Genomic DNA, 19,925 nt, shown 5'->3' with positions numbered 1-19,925 from the left:
TCTTCACATTTTGTTAAATACCTTCAGGTGCTATCTCCTCAGTGGTAATGCTTGTTTCACAAAGTAGAATTAAAAAAGTTAAAAGTCAAGTTTAATATTTTGAGTACCAAATATTAAATATTGGATCTTTGTGTTGAAAAGTAAAGTAACTTGCTTTTCTCTGTTCAGCTGGTCTTCCATTTTCATTTAGCTTGATTCATCTTTCTAATCTTGATAAAGAACTTTTAGTCTTTGGGATTATGTCATAGAGACTTCCTGCTTGCTGGTTTCCTCTTGTTTTACTTAAAATGCTGGTATATTTCTTCTATGTTAGCTTTCTAAGATATTTCAACTTTTAGGGCCAGGGTATAGAATAGTAGATAATTAGAGATGGAGATCAAGGTTAATGGTAGAAAGGAGGATGCCATCCAAATCATAGGATTTAGGGCTAAAAGTGGATCCTTGAGACCATCTAATCTCAAATCCATATTTTACAGGTAAGAGAATGGAACCTTGAAGAAGACTTATCCAGGATTACATAGGTAGTGAGTGTCAGAATTAAATTGGAGCTTTGGAGTTCACTTAAGAGCAGTGTTCTTTTCATTGTTCCATGCTGCCTGAAGTAACTTACATTTTACTAACAACATTGACTAACTCCCTTAATTTCTCCAAAATCCTAGATAATAAGGATTTAAAAATATTTTTCATACTATTCTGCCAAATTAGATGATCAGTCAGGCATTTAGTTATTATTCATCCTTTTGTGAACAAGATGTTTTTACTGAAAGTTATGAAAGTACACATCTTGGCACTTGTGGAACCCAGAAGAAAAAGTATATTATAATATGATTTCTTTTATAGTATTACATTTCAGTTGCTTTCCATAATATTTCATGTTGCTATGTTAGAAATAATAAAATAATATTACTAAGTGTAGCTTAACTGAATGAATTTAAGTGTGGAGAGTGCTAGAAAAATGTGATGAAACTTTTTAAACTTTTAATCATTAGAAATAATTGTTTTTAATTCTAAAGTTAATTGCCATTGTTCTGAGTTACTTTAAATTCTGAGATATTATTCTTTACTGTCACAGAAGCTATTAACAAAAGTTAAAAATGAAGATGACCAAAAAGAAAAGGAAGGAAGTTCACAAGAATTGGAAGTAAGGAAAATATTTTTCAAAAATTTTTATTATGGAATAAATAAATTTTCAAGTCATTAGAGTTTTTATATATCAGTCAAAATAATTACCTCAGTAATTCTGCTTCAGAGTTCCCACATGTTTTGAGATGAGACATCTGACTTCTTTACTCTTCTAATGCCTTATGATTTAAAATGGGAAGTGGGAATGCTGACAGCTCCTTGGAATGGGAGAGGGGATTGATGATAGGACAGCACCTATATGTACCCTTTTTGCTCCTCTTTCCATAACTTTTTTTTTTAATATGGGAAACATTTATTTCATAGTCTGGATGTTAACAGCCAACAAAGCATTTATTAAGCATTTACTATGTACCAGGCTAGGGATACTTAAGACAGAAGCAGTCTTCATCCTTAAGGGGGTCAAAGCATTAACTACATATAACTATATATACATAACTTTAAGATAAACAGTAGATTGGTAATAAGGGAGGGGAAGGCGCTCACAGCTGGGTGGTCTGGGAAAGGCTTCCTATAGAAAGTGGGATTTGAACTCAGTCTTGAAGGAATCCATGGAAACTAAGAAGTAGAGATGAGGAGAGAAGGCATTCCGGTTATAGGGGACAGCCAGTGCAAAGGCACAGAGATAAGAGATGGAATGTCATGTTTGGGAATCTGCACATAAGCTAGTGTGACTTTATTATAGAGTGTGCAGAGCAGAGCAAAGTGTATGAGTAGGAAGGTCAGTAGGAGCTAGGTTATGAAGAATTTTAAATGCCTGAGAGGATTTAAAATTTAATCATGGAGATAAGAGGAAGCCACTGGAGTTGATTAAATAGAAGGGTGACATGGTCAGACCTATACTTTAGAAATATCAACTTGGAAAATGTAGAAGGTGGATTGGAATGGGGAGAAAATTAAGGTAGGGAGACCAATTAGAAAGTCATTGTACTAGCCAGGTGAGAGATCGAGGCCTCCATAGAGTGGTGGCTGTGTGAGAGTGGAAGAGACATAGTCAAAAAATATTAATATAGAAATGACAGTTTAGATATGGAGGGTGATTGAGCATGAGGAAGGGAGGTAGTAAATCTGGATGATTGGGGGTGGGGTGCTGCTATCTTAAAAGCAAAAGGGAAGCCAGGAAACCCTGAGAGTTTGTGGGAAAAGATAATGAGTTCAGTTTTGGACATGTTGAATTTGAGATCCCTATGGGATATCTGTTTTGAGATGTCCAAAAGGCAAGTTGGTGATCCAGCATTGTAGTGTGGGGTTTATACAGATTGGGGAATCATGTGCAGAATAATAATTAAACCCTTGGGAGTTGATCACCTCACTTTATAAGAGAGTATAGAGCAGGGATCGGCAACGTATGGCTCTCGAGCCATATCTGGCTCCACCTCCTGACCGGCCAGTCCAGGCAGAGCCCCAGGATGTGCCTCAGGGGGCCCTTCAGCCTACGCCCCATATTCCAGCGCCTTCGGCCTCCATCCTCCTCCTTCCGCAGACGTTTATGGCTCTCACAGCCAAAAAGGTTGCTGACCATTGGTATAGAGGGAAAAGAAGACCTAAGACAGTCCCTTGAGGAACACCTAGGGATAGTGGACATGATATGGATGAACAACCTGCAAAGGATCCTGAGAGATCAGATAGGAGAACAAGGAGAGAGCTGTGTTGTGAAAGAAGAGATCATCCAGGAAGAGAAATTATTGAATGCTGCAGAGATGTTGAGAAGAATGACAATTGAGAAAAGACCATAAGATTTGGCAATTAAAATATTTTTAATAACTTTGGATAGGGTCATCTAATTTGAATGATGAGGTCAGAAACTAGACTGCAGAAAGAGAGTGAGGGAGAGTTCAGAAGAGAGTAAGAAGTGTTAATATTAAAAATGATTAAGGCTGATATAATAATAATTATTAGTATTTTAATTAAAGCCATACTGATAGATAATTAGGCCACGCGCTTATAAAACTGCCGCCTCCATTACTGTCTCGAGTCTGCTGGCCAAGAGAGCCTACTGGCAAAGAGAGCCCACTCCCTCCTAACGCAGGAGATTTAAGCTCTTCCCTGCGTCAAGACGTCGGCCTCCCCAAGCCCAAAGACCCGGAAACGGAAACCAGTTGGACCATGTTGGATCACAGGAATTGTAGTTTTGATACATTTCCCATGTCCATAGAAATATATACATTTTTAGATGGCATTCCCCAAATTTCACTTTTACAGAAGGGAGGAAGTGGAAACACTAAGTGTCAATGGCTTTCTTAAGGGTTGTAGCCTTTAGAAAGGGAGGAGAGGAAAAGAGCTAGTTGGGGATGTTTGTACAAGTGAGACTCTTTAAGGATGGAAGAGGCATAGGCATATTTTTAGGCAGCAGAAAAAGAATCAGTGGATGGGAAGAGACAGAAAAATAAGAGAGTGGGAATGATAGCAGGGGCACTCTTCTGGAGTAGATGAGAGAGAATGAGATTAAAGGTGCATGTACAAGGGTTGGCCTTTGCAAAGAGAAGGACCACTTATTCATCTGATACAGAAATGAAGGAGGAGATAGTAGAAGATATCTGAATGATGTGAGATGAGAGAAAAGTGGGAAGCTCATGATAAATGGCTTTGGTTTTTTTGATGAAGTATGAAGCATGGCCTTCAGCTGAGGGGAAGGCCATGCCAGGGGAGAAATAAAAGGAGAGAAGAGAAGGTTTAGAACAGCTGATTTGGAGAGTATGAGGGTGAATTGATTAGGAAAACTTATTGGCTTCCTGCTGTGAGGGCCCATTTGAGATCAGATAACAAATTTATTGTGGACCCAAGTGGCACAGTTTCCTGATTTCCTTTTGATCTGTTCAGCAGTACTTGAATAGGAGCTAAGAAGGCAGATGGAGGAAGTAATCCATGTTTGGAATTAAGCTAGGCTTGGTCAGTGGTAGGGTAAGGAATTCAAGAGTAAGTTATAGAGTAGAATTGAGTTGGTTCACCAAGGGAGGGGAAGGGACAAAAGTGTAATCAGAGCAGGGGCAATATCCTTACATTGTAATGGGGAACAAGAAGTATTCTGACTCCTGCACAGTGCAAGCAGGCCTGAAAATGTGTTGAGGAGGAAGTTGTATCATCAGGAAGGAGCCCAGTATCAATGAATTAAGTTAAATCAACAAGCATTTAAGTTCTCACAGGCACTGTGCTAAGCCCTGGAAATGCAAATATAAGCAGAAGGAAAGATAATGTCTGCCTTCCAAGAACTTTTATGTTCTAATAGGGGAAGACAACATATATACGAAAAATAAGGGGAAGAGAGCATACAAGGTGCCATTGTATGGAGAAGTGACATGGAGGCCTCATATCAGGCAGAATAATGTGACAGCTTACCTATTAGAGCCTATTGACCTAAGAGCAGAGTCCAGGGTTCTAGTGGGACATGAATGAAGATAGTAGATATAATGCAGTCTGCTGGCTGTCTTGCCTGGAAATGCTGGTGAACTTCAGTGAGATGAGGGTGGTGCCTGTTACCTGCTTGTGGTAGTGAGAAAGGAACTGATTTGAATGATTTTTATAGGCATTCTATCTCAATATAGTGCTGTAAGTGTTTTTTACATTTTGAAGGTAACTTTTAAGTAGAAGTCATGTGAAGAATGACAATAATTTATACAAATTAAAGATACTGATCCTAAAGTCTTTGTGAAATTTAATAACTTCACTAATCTTGCTTAAATGCCATTTCTGATACTAGTTGCATATAATAATTTCCAATGGTTGTGTTATACTATTCATATTTAATTTCTGTTTAATTCTTTTGTTTCTTTTTGGTTTGTTTATAGGGTTCTGAAAGAGCAGGAGCATTAGCTAAAATAAAATCGAAGGCCTATTCAATTGTCACTCAGGTAAATTATTATTTTCACAAGGTAACACATTTTTAGGAATAACTTTGGTCATATTTTTAATTAAGGGATTTTCAGCATTTTAGCTGTAAATTTAATTACTAGAAGGCTACATTTCTAGATTTGTAAGTCATTTTATTTACTTAATGCTCTTTGAAACCTAGGGTTTCTTTTTTCCAAATTCTAGTTTTAGTTTACTGTATGCAGTAGATCACTACATTCATATAATGAGAATTTTATGTGGGTAGATTAAATAAATGTAGTTAATAATTTCTTACCTTCAATTTCAAAACAATTATCAGTTGATTTAATTCTGATATGTGCTAGTAGCTGTAAGAGGGAAATTTAGGTATTTTATATATATATATTTAAAACGTGGCCGCCAGGAATCAACAATTCAGGTTGATTCCGTAATTAAATCAGACCCAAGTCAGCATCGGGTTGAGGAGTTTATTTATAATCAGGAAGGTAAAAGTATAGGAATAAAGAGAAAGGGAGAGGCTAGTCCAGCCTTGGTCAGGCCTGGATGGAGAGAAGGTTAAAAGGCTAAATAAATGAAGCTGCAAGCCACAAGGCCCAGCAACCAGATAGGCAGAGTTTGGAAGCGGCCTAGGTAGGCCAAGGAAGTCAGCCTAACTTACCCACGTGACAATACAGAGTAGAAGCTGTCTGTGGTCTCAGGAGATCCTTCAGCACCAAGTTCAAAGCAGGAACTGCCTCCACAGGAAGTAACCAACTTAAAGAGATAGTGCCTTTCGTCACTTCCCGTGGGTCCACCTCTAATTCAAATGGACAAATGGCAGTCTCTACATTTTATTCTTGATTTGTTACTTATTGTCACGTGTGGGTAACTCGTCTCCCCTCCCCACTAAGGAAGGTGAGGAATTACATCATTTTTACGGCTAGGATGAGTAGATTTTTGACTGAATGGCTAGAGTTAATTCCATTTACACATAGCTCTTTGGTAAAAAAAAAATTTTTTTCTCTAGATTTGGTCTATAGGCTGAATGTTGGTTTCTTGGCTATTAGATCATTTAAAATCCTATAAATACACAATTATAAAATTTATCAGATTCCTCTATGGACCATATCTATTGATTATAAATACCACAAAAATAAAACTTTCTTTGATAAATATTTTTCAGCCTCAGCTGATGTTGCAAATCTTTGAACATGTTACCATTTTCATTGTGGTATTGCTTGACCCAGTTTTGAGAATCTCATGGAATTACATTGTAATGGAATTTGAACTTTAGAGTTTGAAAAGAGACCTGTTTATTTCTAATCAAGTATTTTTCATTTTCATAACCTGGCCAAAATCTCATCAATATTGTCATTTTTATGATAAAAGAATCATAGACTTAGACCTAAACAGGACCTTGGAATCATCTCCAACTCTTTCACTTTAGAGATGACAAAATTGAGATCCAGAGAGGTTAAGGAACTTAACCAAGATTGCCTAGGAACAAATGAAAGCAGACCTGGAATTTGATTACAGGCCTTCTCACCTCACAGTTAGTAGTCAACTACTCTATAATACTGTCTCCCAAATACAAAAACTGGTTAATTTTCTAAAAAAATATTTTACTCAGAACTACTCAATGCCATCTCATCTATTGTCTTCTGATATTTTTATTATTCGTTACATTGAGGGAAAAGCACTTAACACTTGTATGACTTTAGTCAAATTAATTATCCCCTGTAGCCCTGTTTCCTCATATACATGTTGGGTCAGATTTGGACTAGATGAGCTTCAAAGTCCATCTGGCTCTACATGATTTTAAAAGAATTACTCTTAAATGCTATGTTTTCTTAACTTCAACACCTCATTTTCTAACTATGCCTGATAAAGTTTATTAAATATTTGTGCTATCAGACATTGTGGGTATGAGCAACTAGTAGAAATAGTCTTTCTTCTTAAGAAACTTGAGGTTACTCTTAAATTTTTGGTTTTTTATTTATGATAATATTGATCTCTGTCATGTTTAGTGCAAGCTCATGCTTCCAGAATTCAGAGTTAGGAAAAATGTTTGTGGGTTGAAGTAATCAGGGCAAGTTTTGTAGAGGAGTTAGATAGGATTTGGATTAGTGGAGGGGGAGGACATTCTGACTGACAGTAATAGCATGAGTAAAAGGCATAAAAGCTGGAATGAGTATAGTCTTTGTGGGAGAGAGTAGAAATTAGGTTGACTAAAGTAGAGGGTATGAGTGGGTTGTATTGGTTAAAAAAAACAAACTTCCTTAGATAAGGATGATGTTATATTGTGATGTATGCTAGGTGTGCAATAGCATATAGGGGACATGAGGTATAAAATACTGGAATTTAAAAAATATATACATTTTCCTGTAAAATTTTCCTGATAAAATATCTTTGTGCTTTGATCATATTTTTTGATTTGGTCTCTCTATTGAATATGTTTCTATTCTATATACTTGTTAGAACCAGGATTCATTGTGACATCATAACTTTAATATTTTAGGCATCCAAGTCAAGAAGACATCGTCAAGTTAAACTTGAGCCACTCGAATCAGAATTTGTTAAAAAACTAGTCAAGACACCTTATAATAAAAGAAACAAAGAAAAACTAGAATCAGGAGAGGAAACATCATCTCAGAATAAAGGTAACTTAATAAGTTCCTTACAGAAATGAGAGACAGTGATTTTATATCTTTGTCATAGACAAGATTTTCTTTTGATCTATTTTGGAACCTTGTGAACGTTAATATTAGGAAATTAGTTTTTTGAACCACAGAATTTTAGAGTTGAATGAAGTAACTTAGTCCATTTTACAGACAAAGAAACAGACTAAGCAATTACTTTGCTCATGTCTGTGTAGTTACAGGTAGAACCAGGACAAGAACTGTGCCCTTGGAATTTTTTCTAGCCTTTTGGCTTTTTTTGTCGCCTAGGCTGCTACCAGCAAGTACCAGAACAAAGCTTATCTGTGCAGGTTACAACTCTCTTTACCTGCTTTTCTATTCAGCATGATGCTTTTACTACTTTGAATGTTTGGCTCCTGTGGAAAGAATGTTTTAAACAAGCAAACTCTTAAGGAGCAGCTCTGAAAATAAAGTGAAAATATTGAAGTTATATGTGCTTTGAGTTGTATTTGTTTTTGTATGAGTGATAATTATATGCATATATAACAATCACTTATCATAAATTTTATCATATATAATGCAGTGTTCTCTTGGGATCTATATGTGTATATTTGTATTTACATTAAATATCCTTATAGTGCTATTTTGAATTTGTGTCTACTTTTTTTTCCAATTTTTTTTCCCCTGTAACTTCTTATTTTTATTATTACATTAGTATTTCTAAGATGTCAAGGGAACTTGAAACCATGATGATCAGCTGAAGAAAAGACAGTGACAGTATCCTCAAATATTTGGAGGATTGTTAGGTGGAAGAGGAGGGATGAGTAACCTTGTTTTACTTGACCTTAGAAATTAGAACTAGGAGTAATTGTGGGAGTTGCAGAGAGGCACATTGCTGGTTCAATATAAGGAATACATTTCCTTAAAAGTAATTTCCTTAAAAACAGAGATCTAAAAGTATAGTTCTGACTCATGAAATGTTGAATTTCCTATCCCTGAACATCTTTAGGAGGAGGCTGAATGATAATTTTTTTATAGAGGATTTGTATAAATGATTCTTCCTCAGTTATATACTCTGAGGGTGGTCCCTTCTAGCTCTCATTCTGTGATTTTCCTTCCCTTATAGCCAAGTGATTTTACTATGTCATGACTCTCTAAACCTCATAACCAAGCCCATGAGAATTATGTATAAAATATTCCCAGGATGTGCCAGAGTGGCTTTCCTGTGAGTGGAGAAAGTTACCTTTAGTGCCTAGATTTTGTTACTTCTGTTTTGGCTTTTCAAAGGGCTTTCTGCTTAATGTCCTAACACTTGGTATGTTTGGTTTAGCCGAAGTGTTGTATTTTAGAGCCTCTTAAAATTTGTTTCTCTTTTTCCATTTTGAAATAATTCATTTAATGTTAATAATTTAATTATCCTAAATATAATTAAACTATTTCTTGTTTTTATTTGCTTATTTCATATTTTTAAAATAAAATATAATGTTCTGAAATGTCCACTTGCTTTTCAACATAATTTAACCTAACTTTGTTAGAAATTGGTCACCTGGAGTTGATAGTCATGCTATGTAAAAAATACCAATTTTTTCCTTTTTTTAAAAACATTTTCATTCATTATTACATTATAACAGTTTAGTTCAAAATCTTGAATAATTATTGATCTAGAACCGTGCAAAAAGTGTCATGGCTAAATTATTTGGTATAACATTCTGGTGGGAATTACAGTATGGATTTATGCTGTATACATTTTGAAAGTGATGATTAAGAAGAGTTCATGTGTTAAATATAAGAAAATGAGGTCATCATGATTTACATGTTTTTACATACTCTTTCTACCACACACACTATTTTTGCAAAGGATTTTTTTCCCTTTGGGACTTGGTATGATGGAATCTGTGATTGGACTATCATTCTAGAAGGATATCTTTTTTTAATTTAATTTAAATTTTTTTTTAGAATATTTTTCCATGGTTACATGATTCATGTTCTCCACTTTCCCCCAGTGGCCGATGCACAATTCCACTGGGTTTTATATGTATTATTGATCAAGACCTATTTCCATATTATCACTAGGGTGATCATTTAGCATCTACATCCCCAATAATATCCCCATCAACTCGTGTTCAAGCAGTTGTTTTTCTTCTGTGTTTCTACTTCCACAGTAAGGATATCTTTTTTAAAAGGAAGAAGATAGTTAAATAGGAGCTAGGGAAGATGAGATAGGAGCAGAGTAACAGTATACTAAGAATTTACATGAAGAAATTCTAGGAATCAGAGGGAAGTTATGAAGAATATTTGGGTCAAAGTCATTTGAGACAAAGAGGAAAAATACTGGCATCAGAGTATATTACAAACCATCTCAATAGAGAGCTCAGTTCAAAGACATAGATTATTACCTGGCATAGAGGTATGATATAGTATTTATGGGAAACTTCATTTATCTGAACTGAATATAACTAGGTTCAAGCCCACTCTGACAAAAACAAAAGTAAAATTTTTCTTTTCTTTTTTAAACCCTTCTGTTTTAGAACTGATACTGTTGGTTCCAAAGCAGAATAGTGGTTAGGGCTATAGGCAGAGGGGGTTAAGTGACTTGTCCAGAGTCACACAGTTAGGTGGGTAACTGAGACCAGATTTGAACCCACCAGTTCTCCTGTCTCCAGGCCTGGCTCTCAATTCACTGAGCCATCTAGCTGCCCCAAAAGTAAATATTTTGTTGAAAAGGACTAATTATTTCCTGTGATCAAAGTGATGGGGAGCCATCCTTTGTGATCTTATGAATGACTGCTTCATCTTAACATTTTTGTTAGTGAAGGAAAGGAAAGGAAAGATGGTATAGTGTTAAATTTGGGGAGAGTATATTTTGGAGGGTTTGGGCATAATATAAGTAGAATTCCATGGCCTAAGACTTGGTATGGAAAGTCAGGCCTAGAAGGAAGGGATGCTCTTAAGAATGAAATTCTGAAGACACAAACAGAAATAATTACTTTGAAAAACGAAAGTGGGAATTTTCTGAAGAGATTATATGGGAATGCATAAACCAACAAAAAGAAATAGGATCATTTCTAAGGGAGATTGAATTCCTTTCTTAAACACTTTCCAGGTGCTCTCTATTGCCTCTAAGTTTAAAATGTAAACTCTAGCATTTATTACCTTTTACTACAAACTTATTTTATATTATTTACCTTCATACATTACAGTTGAATTGGCATATGTGGTGCTTTCCACATTTGGCCTTCCATCTTCCATATTGATACCTTAGTACAAGCTATTAACATGCTGGGAATATGTTCCTTCCTAATGACTGCCTTTTATAATCCTTATTAGTTTTCTTTGGGGGTTGGTTCAAGTTCCTCTTGCTTGATTCCTCTATTTGTTAGAATTTTCTCCTGCCTCAAATTATTTTGTAATTGCCTATCTGTTTACAGATTGTATCTTGCCCTCCTTAGGAGTAGAAACTGTTTTCCATATTTTTCTTTGTATCCTTAGCACCTAGTTCAGTGCCTAGCACAGAATAAATGCTTTATAAATGTTCATTTGATTTGAGTGAGTAAATGTAGAACTCAATTATTTTTATTTGCTTTTAATTTTCTACAAAGAATGACGTCATTGGGGCTGGAAATCACAGAAAAGCCAAATCAACCAACAAGCTTTTAAGCCCCTATTTAAGCACTGAGTTAGGTGTTATGGACATAAAATATGATGAAATAATTCATACTTACAAGGAGCTTATGTTCTAATTGGATAAGAAACTAAAATTACATATAGAATAAATATGGAGAGAATAAGTAAAAAATATTTAAGTACAATATAGATTGGGAGAGAGGGAAGCTAGCATTTGGGAAGAACAAGAAAGATTTTGTGTAGAAAGCAGTGTTTGAACTGCATCTTGAAGTAAAAGAGGGACTGGAGTCTATGAGGCAGAGGTGAGATGGGGTGAGAGAGGAGCGAAGGAGAATCCTTAGATTATAAACTTGTTAAACTGGAAGTCTAGTGGTGTCTTCTATATAGAAAATAGGGTTTGGAGAGAGTTATGAATTTAATTTTGGATACAGTAGGTTGGAGATACATGGAGTCATTGCATTTGAAATATCTAATGAGCAATTGGTGATATAGACAGAAGCCAAGGGAAAGAGTTTATGGAAAGATGATCTAGGACAGAACATTGAAGTTACTTTCCACAATTTAAGGGAATGAACTACATAGTGCAAAGGAATTGGAGGGATGGTCATACAGATAGAGGAATGGTCATATAGGTAACAGAATAGTGTCATGAAAATTTGCATTTAAAAGTGGTTAAGAAGTAAGAAGACAGACATGAAGACAGTGAATATGGAAAACTTTTTCAAGTATTCTGGCTGTGAAAGGGAGGAGAAATATAGAATGACAGCTGAAGGTTTTTTAAGGATGTGGGAGACTTGTGCATGTTGGAAGGCAACAGAGAAAGAATGAGTAGATAGGGAGATGCTGAAAATTTTAGAGAGGGAAAGGATGATAGAAATTGCATTCCTTTAGAAAAAATAGGAGGAAGTGGGATGAAGTGTATGTGTTGAGGCTTTGGCGATAAGAATAGCCATCTTTTTATCCTGCATGAAAGGAGGAAATGGTGAAGCATGATTCAGGGGGTTTTGAGATGAGGAGAAATAAAGAAAAGGAATTTCACTTTCAGTGAACTCAATTTTCCCAATATAGTACAAGGCAGGGTTCTTAGCTAAAAGAAAGAGGGGAGGGTGAGCTATAAAGAAGGAAAGATTTGGAATAGTTTCTGTGGGTAGGACTTCAGATGAGCTATAGCCTAAAGTCCTGGAAGACATTAGTGGACATTATTGTTTAGCATGATCTTTGAAAGATTATGAAAAATGAAAGAGGTTTTACAGAGTTGGAGAATGACAGATGTGGGAAAGTGGAACTTAAAAAATGTAAGCAAATGAACCTGGCTGGTTCTTGGCAAAATTTAGATGATGAAGTGGTGATCAAAACAACCAGCATGGTCACCTTATTTTCCTTTTTTGACAATGTAACTAAACAGGTAGAGGAGGAGGCATAGTTCAGAACTGATTGAATGTCAGCAGCCTGAGTTGGCATTAATGGTTTGATACCTGGCAGGGAGTTTCTAAAGTGGTACCTCAGGAAAATGCCATGATTGTGCTGTTTCACATTTTTGTCAGGGATTTGAATAAAGGCATATGTGGTATTCTTACCAAACTTGAAGGTGAAACACATCTAGGAGAGAGAACTACTGTGTTGGATGACAAGCTAAACATCCAAAAAGATCTCTACAGGCTACATTATTAGGCTAAATCTAATAGGATTAAATTTAGTGGTGATAAATATAAATTTTTACCCTTGATTTTAAAAACATTTAAAATAAGTACAAGCCAGGAAAATATGATGAGGTAGTTGGTTTGAAAATGACAGTGTTTTACTGAATTGCAAGCTTAATGTATATCAGGATTAGACTATAATATCTTTTAAAAAGCTACAACAGTCTTTTACTTCCTTAGAATAGTCATTGTATCCAGAACTTGAAAGGTTAGAGTCTTGCTGTATTCTTCCCTGGTCAGATCATTGATGTGTAGGGACACACAGATATGTAAATGCTGTTTTCCAAATGTTTCCTTCTAGGTAGCAAGCAGAGTATAAAGAAAGAAGCTTCATATCTCAGTATGCCAGTTATTACTAAAGAAGAAGAAGAAAATGAGGTTTTTAGTGAAATGGGTAAAGTTGAAGTGTCAAAGAATTCTAGAAATTTAATTTTAGAAATTTCAAGTACTGATGATATGGCCTTTTCCCCTGAGCATTATTCAGATATTTTATCTCCCTTCTGAAATACTTTTACATTTAGTATATTGCACTACTTCAGTATTAATCCATTCCAAATATCATGCCATTTAAAAGAATAAAGAATAATAGTAAAGTCAGTATGCTCAAAGTCTTTAATGTGATCTAATAAAATACTAAAAATTTCTCTGATTCTTGGGGCATCTTTTGCAGATATCAAGGTTTATTTTATTGTATTTTTAGGTATAATTTTTTTCAAGTTCTATGAATAGAAAAGATAATGGCCACAGTAAATGTTCTTATTTTTAAAAAACTAAATAACACTGTAAAATTCAACTAGATAAGGTTAAATTAATTTTTAAAACCTTCATTTCATTAAAATCTCACTTGTAGAAAAGATGACATAGCAGAATACTAATGATTTTAGAGTGAATTATGAAATGGTTCCTGAATGTCTCTTCACCTTCTCATTTATGCCATTTAAACAATTGAAGCAAAGAATTAAAAGATAGCATATTTTAAAGGGGACATTTCATTATTTGAGAATACTAAAATTATAAGGAAAGAAAAGGGATTACTTTTTCACATATTTTTGTGTCATAATGTGAAATGGGATTAAAAAAAATATTAACGAGGGGGCAGCTGGGTGGATTGAAAGCCAGGCCTAGAGACAGGAGGTCCTAGGTTCAAATCCGGCCTCAGACACTTCCCAGCTGTGTGACCCTGGGCAAGTCACTTGACCCCCATTGCCTACCCTTACCAATCTTCCACCTATAAGTCAATACACAGAAGTTAAGGGTTTAAAATTTAAATATATATATATATATTAACGAGCCATCCATTAAAGACTTTTGGTTGACTTGTGCCATTATAACCAAAATCTGGCCTGTGGGATTAAAGGGAAAAAATTCACCCAATTTTTATAAGCCTTTTTCTCTTCACACTTATTATTGTCTTTAGTGATTACCCCACATATAATTAAACCTCCTTTATCCAGCACGGTTGAGGAATAAGTTATTTTGGACCACAGAGGTTTCCAGGTAATTAAAATTACCTCTTTACACATATAAGTCTTTAGTTTAATTATTTCTTATACTTACTTGCCTCTTCTTTCCCCTGCCCTCCCAAGATGTATTGCACAATTTCTTGGATTTGGGAAGAAAGTGTACTTTTAAATATTACATTATTTGATAAAGGTAGTTATAAATTTCAAGCTACAAGGGATCTCAGAAACCATCTTCTTCAATCCTCTTATAGCACATGGTATGTAGATTTAAAATTAGAAGGGACCTGAGAAATCATCCATGCAGGCTTATTTATTTTACAGATGAGGAAACTGAGGGCCCTGAGAGATTGTAATTTGTTCATTGTCACACACAGAATAAGTAATTAAGTTGACATTTGACCAGATTCTGTGTTTCCAAATTTGGCGTTCTTTCTATTGCCCCCTGCTGCCTGTAGAATTTCAGGTCACAAGCTTGTAGAATAGGAAATTATTCTCTTTCTGAACTCAGGATTTGTTTCCCAATCTAGAATTTCTCTCCTGCTTTGCCCACATCTGTCCTTTGCTTTGTTCTGCTTCTCTTCTGATTTTGAGATACTCAAATGGCTTACTTAAAGGATAGCTTCTAATGTAATGATTAACCTTGTCTTTTTGACACGTGTATCAGCAATTTCCAGATCTTGCATGTATATCAGAGATGTTTTTTTTAGCCCATTGTTTGTCACTTGGAATACTATTTTGCAGGGACAGCAGATAGAAAAGAAAAAAGGAAAAGAAAAGCAGAAAGCTAGACCTGACATTCGAAAACATGAGTGAGAGCCTGGTGACCTTGGGCAAGCCACTGAGCCTCTCACACCCCACTTTCTCCATTATAAAATATGGATGATAATATTTGCACTACCCATTTCATAGGTTGTTATTAATGTTGGTTAGGTTTCTGTAGTATCTCATGAAAATTTAATTTGTGTTATAGCTTAACTTTAAATCCAGTCATGTTCCATAACATTGTTTCTTTGGACAGGTTACAACTGTGACACCAGGAACAGATTGCTTTCTTCTCAGAGAGTGAAAGGAAGAACTTCTTTACTGTGTTCTTTCCCTGATCTAGCAGTACTTTCTTGCTTCTCACTTTCATGATACATGTCATTATAGGGGTCTAAACCTTTAAAAATTCATGGGATTGGATATCATTGAGGCTGGTTTCAAGTATAAGAATTTCTTAACCGAACCCACAGTTCTCTTGGTGTGATAGGGAGTGTAGGGACTCCTACCGTGGCAGTGGTAACAGCAGTTTGGGATTTAGATAGGGGTTGGAACTTTTTCCCTATTGTCTTTGAAGTAGGAAGTGATACCTTTGATGACAAGGGATTTTAGAATGGCAGCAGCAACTCTGGTGGTGGTGGTGGGAATCAACTTCTGACTGAAGGGGTCGTAGAATAGGTTGGAAATTTTGTGGCAGTGGTGGTGGATTAAGAGTACACAGATGCCAGGGGTTCAAAAGAAACTTCTTAGTATTATGAACTTGACAAATACCAACAAACATGAATGTTTCCATATACCAAGAAGTATAGAAAAAGAAGATTATATGTGAAACTAAATTGCAACTATGCACAGACAATTTTTTAAAGCCTTTATTAATTTATGTAATGTAGTACCAAAAGTGCCCTACTTAGCTATATCCCCTTCTGAACTCTCTTTTGCTCTCTTTAGTTTTAAAATATTTGTCTCTTTTTATTGGTATCATTGTTAATACCTTAATTCCTTCCTCCCTCAAAAAAAAAATAGTTCTTTGTATAGCAAAACAAATTCACACGTTGACTGGATCAGAAAATGTTATTATCTCTGCCAAAAGATCATTACATTGATGTCATTACATTGATCAACATTCTTAAGTCTTTCATAGTAGTTTTCCTTTGTTATATTGTAGTTATTGCATAAATCGTGTTTCTGATTCTGCTGTCTTACTTCTCTGTCAATTTGTACAAATCTTAGGTTTCTTTGAAGCTGTTCCTTTTATCCTTTTGATGCAATCATTACTTTCACATACTATATTGCACTGAGCATTTGCCAGGTTATGGGTACTCATTTGGTTTCTAACCTTTGTGTAATTTGATTGGGATAGCACTGAATTTGTAAATTAGTTCAGGTATTGTTGCCATTTTTATTATAGCTGTGTGGTCCAACAATGAGTGACTAATATTTTTCTAAGTATTTAGTCTTTTTCTAATTCTTAGTCTTTCAGTGCTTTATAGTTGTAGTCCTATAATTCTTTTGTATCTTGGTACTCTCCATTCTCTTTCTTCCTGCTGGATTTTGTTGATAATGCAGAAAAACTGTTGATTTTTTTAGGTTTATTTTATGTCCTCCTGCTTGGCTAAAGTTATAAAATTTTCAAATACTTGTTAGTTGATTTTTAGGTTCTTAGTTGAATTTTAGGTTTTTCTAGGTAAAACCATTATATCTGAAAAGAATAGTAATTTTGTTTCTTTTTTGCCTAAGCTTACTCCCTCAATTTGTTTTCCTTTTTTGCTAATGCTTGTATTTCTTGAGCTATGCCAAATGATGACAATGGACTGATTTATAAGAAAGATCATTAGTGTTTCTCTGTTACAGATAATGCTAGTTACTTGGTTTACATAGTTAGATAGTTAAGAAATACTCCATGCCTGTATTTTAAAAAATATTTTTAACATAAAGGACTATTTTATTTTTCCAAAAGCTTTTTCTGCATCAGTTGATTGATGTGTTGTTATTGTTTATTGTTTACTGTATTTGTTATTAACATGGTCCATTATATTTATAGTTTTTATAATGTTGAACCAATATAGGATCATAGATTAGGGCTTATAGAGTCCTTTAGAACCTTTAGTCCAACCCCTCCTCATTTCATAGAGAAAACTGAGGCCAATAGAACTTAAGTAATTTGTCCTGTGTCACATAGCTACTAAGTGCCTGAGGTATTTGGATTCAGTGACTAGCACATAATTGGTACTTAATAAATGTTTTCTTCCCACCCCTCTTTCTTCAAGAGCTCCTTGTCTATTTAGATAGGCAGGACATATATAAAATCTCTAATGCTTATAAATTTCTTTATTCCTATGTTTCAGGATTTTCCATTTTAATGGAAAAATTTTGCTCTAAGTACTGAAAAGTAATTTTTCACCTTAACATATGTTCTTGGATGACTACATTTCATATATCAAATGAAAGTATTAAATTTCTTTAGAGTCATTCTGAAGGAAAATCTCATTTGCAGATCAGACTTGCATTTTCTTGGATTCTTGAACCAATTGGCTATGTATAGTTAGAAAATTTGTTTCTGTCCTGTTGCTTAATATTTTCAGTATTAAATTTAAAAACCTTTATTTAAGCAATGTAGTTCATGTAGAATATAAAGGAGTAAATGTCCCCAAGTCGCTAGCTATCAATTCTCAGAATGAATATATCTTTATATTTTTATGCCCTGAAAAATAAATTAAATTATTTATAGATGATAACACCACTGCTATAATTTAGGAAGCATTGTTTAATTTCTGATGCCATCTATTTAGGTCTAATGAACTTCTAAATTTTCTTATGTCTGTTTTCAGCACCTAAGAGGAAAAGAACATGTTGAACAAGAGCCTGGACTACAGAGTTTTGTGAAATTTGAATTTTTGGACAGGTAAAACTTTTATGTGCTGAGCATGAAGACAGCAAATGTGAAAGAAGGCTATTCCCTGTTTTTTTCTGGATTACCACAGCAATCTTTTGTGGAAATTGGTTTACACTGGTGTACATGCACTCAAAATTGCCTTAACATAGTTTTGGCCATATTCATTATTACATATTCTTATTTTAAATTAACCTTTAGTTTAAATGAGATGTACCTTACATTATATTTACTCATGGATTAATTTATAACTTGAATGCAATTCTCATATACCTTATGGGTAAGTGCAATAAATACATTTTTCTTCATTACTACTAGACTGTAAATTCAGTGAGATAATGCCAGTGGTTATCACAATGCTTTGCATATTGCAGACACTTAATGTTGAAAATATGAGTGTAGCAGGTTCTTAAGGTTGAATCGAAATGTGCTGTTTTATTTTTAAATGAAACTCCTATTGATACTTCCTATTGTAAAAATCATAACTAAGTTATTTTATAATCAATCTTTTATTAGTTACTTTAAAGCCTCCTTTGTTTTAATGATCTTTAAATATCTAGACCAATTAAAAAATATATTGACTAATCTTAAGCAGATTACATGTAGATTTTAATATATATTTTTTTCTTTTTAGGCAGTTATCAAAAGCCTCCAAATACAACTTTTAAAAGTAATAGCTTAAGTACTGTTCTTTATTGAACAAAAAAAGATCGTGACATTGATCATGCTAAAAGATTTCTTTTCTGTTCTGTAATAGGCATATTTATAAATTTTAAGATTTTAGACATTTAGTGTAAATAGCACCCAGGCTATCAGTTAAGACCTAAAGGTTCCAATTATGGAATAGTGGCAAGGGAGGGAGTTTTTCCTGAGGATTCTGTTATGGAGGGAACAGTGTGATGCTGTTTAACTGCCTCTAGGGGAGAGCCCAGGAGAGGGGATTTTCCTCTAACAAGGAGTCATCTGTTCTGCCAGGAAGTGCAGCTGTGGGCATTGATCACAGCTCTGAAAGGTGGACTTCCAGACTGGGTCAGCTCTCTGCCTTCATTCTCCCTTTGGATTAATTTTGCTGAGGACCTGTTTTCTTGGAAACCCTGGATCATCGCTGGAACAGGAGTGAATTCAGATGTGAGACATCCATTCCCCTTCCAGCCAGTCAGGCTAAACCAGGAAGCCTGGGCTAGTATAGTGTAGATCCTGACCCAGTTCCCAGTCCCTGAGTTTTGTCCTTATATATCTAATTTAGAGTGACCTCTCCCTACATCTCTTACCCTTAAATACATTATTAAATAGTGGTTTTTAACTTTCTTTTGTTATTCCTTCTTCACAATCTAGAGGGCTCATTATAAGTTAATAGGTAATCCTTAGCTGGGTAGGTCTCAACTGTCTTCACTCATTTCCCAAGTCCTATATTTTGTGGGTGTGGATATGATTCCCATTTGTATTTGTCTCAGTTAGTTATCCCTCTTCACCCAAACATTCCTCCTTCTCCCCTTCTCTAAACCCAGTGTTTAATTTACCCATTTACAGTTCTTGACAATAGTGTATCTCTTTTCAAAGAAATAGTATGGAGGCTTCTCACCAATTGCCTAATCCCTTGATGTGATGGATTTCTTGGCCATGGCAATCCGAGAAATGAATAAAAAATTAAAAATAGCTCCTAATACTTTGGGACCCTTTCCCAAATTTACATTGATGATGACAATGTTGGACAAAGGGACTGAAGGTGTTAAGAATCTCAACATTTTTTAGACAATCTGTAATAAGCATTAACTTAGCTATTGGTTTCTTGGATATGAGATTAACTATTAAATGGACTATTAGAAGAACTGAATTGTAGCAATCAATCTTGACATCCTCATTATAAATAAAATCAAGAAGACAAAAGGAAGTTGCAGTAAAA

At 34.9% G+C, this 19,925-nt stretch overlaps 1 protein-coding gene across 1 annotated transcript in view; it reads left to right on the top strand.

Annotated features, from left to right (window-relative positions):
• SNAPC1 (small nuclear RNA activating complex polypeptide 1) overlaps nucleotides 1-19,310 on the top strand; it is a 32,456-nt gene extending 13,146 nt beyond the window's left edge. The window contains exons 6-10 of the mRNA XM_044662012.1: nucleotides 1,073-1,141; nucleotides 4,926-4,988; nucleotides 7,466-7,607; nucleotides 17,961-18,034; nucleotides 18,998-19,310. Of these exons, the coding sequence (XP_044517947.1) occupies nucleotides 1,073-1,141; nucleotides 4,926-4,988; nucleotides 7,466-7,607; nucleotides 17,961-17,986 (300 nt within the window). The 3' untranslated portion in view covers nucleotides 17,987-18,034; nucleotides 18,998-19,310. The remainder of the gene's footprint in view (nucleotides 1-1,072; nucleotides 1,142-4,925; nucleotides 4,989-7,465; nucleotides 7,608-17,960; nucleotides 18,035-18,997) is intronic.
• Nucleotides 19,311-19,925: the final 615 nt, after the last annotated feature.

The sequence above is a fragment of the Gracilinanus agilis genome, chromosome 2 (genome assembly GCF_016433145.1).
Source record: "Gracilinanus agilis isolate LMUSP501 chromosome 2, AgileGrace, whole genome shotgun sequence".
Classification (NCBI taxonomy): Eukaryota; Metazoa; Chordata; class Mammalia; order Didelphimorphia; family Didelphidae; genus Gracilinanus; species Gracilinanus agilis.
Note: the sequence above shows the minus strand (reverse complement) of the source record. Positions and strands in the feature narration are given on the sequence as shown.